Genomic DNA, 2,052 nt, shown 5'->3' on the forward strand with positions numbered 1-2,052 from the left:
CACACACACACACACACACACACACACACACACACACACACACACACAGCGCTTGTTTTCAGCCTGATTGAGATGTAACATGAGACTGAATCTGTGTGTTGTGTGGTGTTTAATGGGCCATTTAGATGAGCTGTCCCCTGGCAGTTTGGGGCACAGGAAAAATCTCTCAGATCCTGCAGAGCTGTGTCCGTTTTCCAAACCCGAGCTGGCGCTGGTGCAAAGCTTCAATCTGCTGAACTCTGAAGACTGGTGAGAAATAATCAATCCATCATCCTTAAGCATCTCTTTCAATGTGGACCACAGAGTAAAATTATTACCCTTTGTGCGTTGTTATTTTTGAATGTAGGGAGAAGAAGATTGAAGGACTGACATTCCTGCGCTCTCTTGCACACTATCACTCAGATACACTTCAGGCTCGGCTTCATGATGTTTGCCTATCTCTCATTCAAGAGGTAATATCATTTTTTAATAACAATCCCACTTAATTTTCAGAATCTATGCATGGCGGTGTTTGACTCTGCTGTTCCAGTTTTGCAATTCTATTTAATTTCTCTGTGTCTTAATAGTTTTGCTTCATAATTATATATAGTCTCAGCCATAATTGCTTGGCATTTTGCTAAATTCCCACTGGAGATTTTTTTTTGGTCAAATAGATATCTTGAATATGTAATCAGTGCTCATTTACTCTTCTTATACCTTAAGCACTAATATTGTTAATCTTATTTAGGTGAAGAACCTGCGGTCGGGTGTGTCCAGGGTTGCCGTGTGTACCCTGGGTGACCTGTACACACACCTTCAGCGAGCGATGGACCAGGAGCTAGAGGGGACAGTTAAAGCTTTACTGCAGAAGGCTGGGGAGAGTAATGCCTTCATTAGGCAGGATGTAGATGCAGCACTGGATTGCATGGTGCAGCACTGCACCCCTACTCGAAGCATCAATGCTTTACTTATTGGAGGACTCAGGTTAGATTACACACAGGACAGCTCTTTGTTGTTTGTTTGCTTCTTCTCTGTTTGGATCACTACATAATTTAAGCTTTGATTGTTGAATTGATTTCCTCCTCTGCTGATAGTCACCTTAATGCAGTAGTGAGGAAATGTATGGCTCAACATCTGGCTAATTTGGTTGAGAAGGTTGGTGCTGCACGTCTCCTTTCTGGGGCTAAAGATCTCACTGACAGAATTTTACCTGCCGTGGTCAAACTCGCACAAGACTCCTCACAAGAAGTTAGGTATGTAAAAAAACAAACAAAAAAACTTTCATATTAATTCATTTAATTTTTGTGTTTTAACTTCTTTACAACTTGTTCATATTTGCTTGAACGGTGAGATTATATTTTTATGTATTGCCAATGAAAAGCATTCAGCAATAACAGATAACAGTGGGAGGAAAATGTCAAATTTGAGACATTTTAAAAGTCTTTAGACCATCAAAAGGATATAGTACAATCCAAATCTACTTTTGGTTTTGCTGGAATTGATTTGTTATTGTTGACACTATTTCTTTTGGTGTCACTGTACTGTAATTACCTTGCATTTCATTAAAATATGTTTAGAAATGCTTTTCTGTTGCTTTTGGACTGCAAATCCAAAGTGCCACTTTAACAAATGAGATAATATTACACCTTCTCCCCTCAAAGGTACTTTGGCCGTCGAATGCTGCTGTCCCTGTCTTCCCACCCAGAATTTGAAAAGATCCTGGAGAAATACATCCCTACGAAAGACCTGCAGACTGTCAGAGACACCATCTTCACTCTAAAGACAAAGGTACTGTTTCTTTCTGTTTATGTTTACTAGGGCTGCCACAAACGATTATTTTTGCGATTAGTCGACTAATCAGATCATCATCCATTGGACGTAAAACTACAGCTTATTGCACCAGCAGCATCTGCTCTTATATAACTATCATTAGCTTACAGCTTTAAGTGTTTAGGTGCTAACTAACAATAAAGACAAGATGATAGTTTATTAAATTTTAATGAAATTTGCAGATTGTTTCGGTGAAGTTTAATAAACTCCTTGCTATCTAAAATATAACAGGACACCGGAGTA

General features: G+C 39.1%; 1 protein-coding gene across 1 annotated transcript in view; it reads left to right on the forward strand.

The window, feature by feature from the left end:
- The window catches only part of togaram1 (TOG array regulator of axonemal microtubules 1), an 18,998-nt gene that overhangs the window by 12,980 nt on the left and 3,966 nt on the right, over nt 1–2,052 (forward strand). Inside the window, exons 14-18 of the mRNA XM_005742807.2 lie at nt 126–249; nt 347–452; nt 728–963; nt 1,074–1,232; nt 1,641–1,767. Coding sequence (XP_005742864.1) covers nt 126–249; nt 347–452; nt 728–963; nt 1,074–1,232; nt 1,641–1,767 — 752 coding nt within the window. The remainder of the gene's footprint in view (nt 1–125; nt 250–346; nt 453–727; nt 964–1,073; nt 1,233–1,640; nt 1,768–2,052) is intronic.

This window comes from Pundamilia nyererei, unplaced genomic scaffold, assembly GCF_000239375.1.
Source record: "Pundamilia nyererei isolate P.nyererei 1_Seehausen unplaced genomic scaffold, PunNye1.0 scaffold00123, whole genome shotgun sequence".
NCBI classification, from domain to species: domain Eukaryota; kingdom Metazoa; phylum Chordata; class Actinopteri; order Cichliformes; family Cichlidae; genus Pundamilia; species Pundamilia nyererei.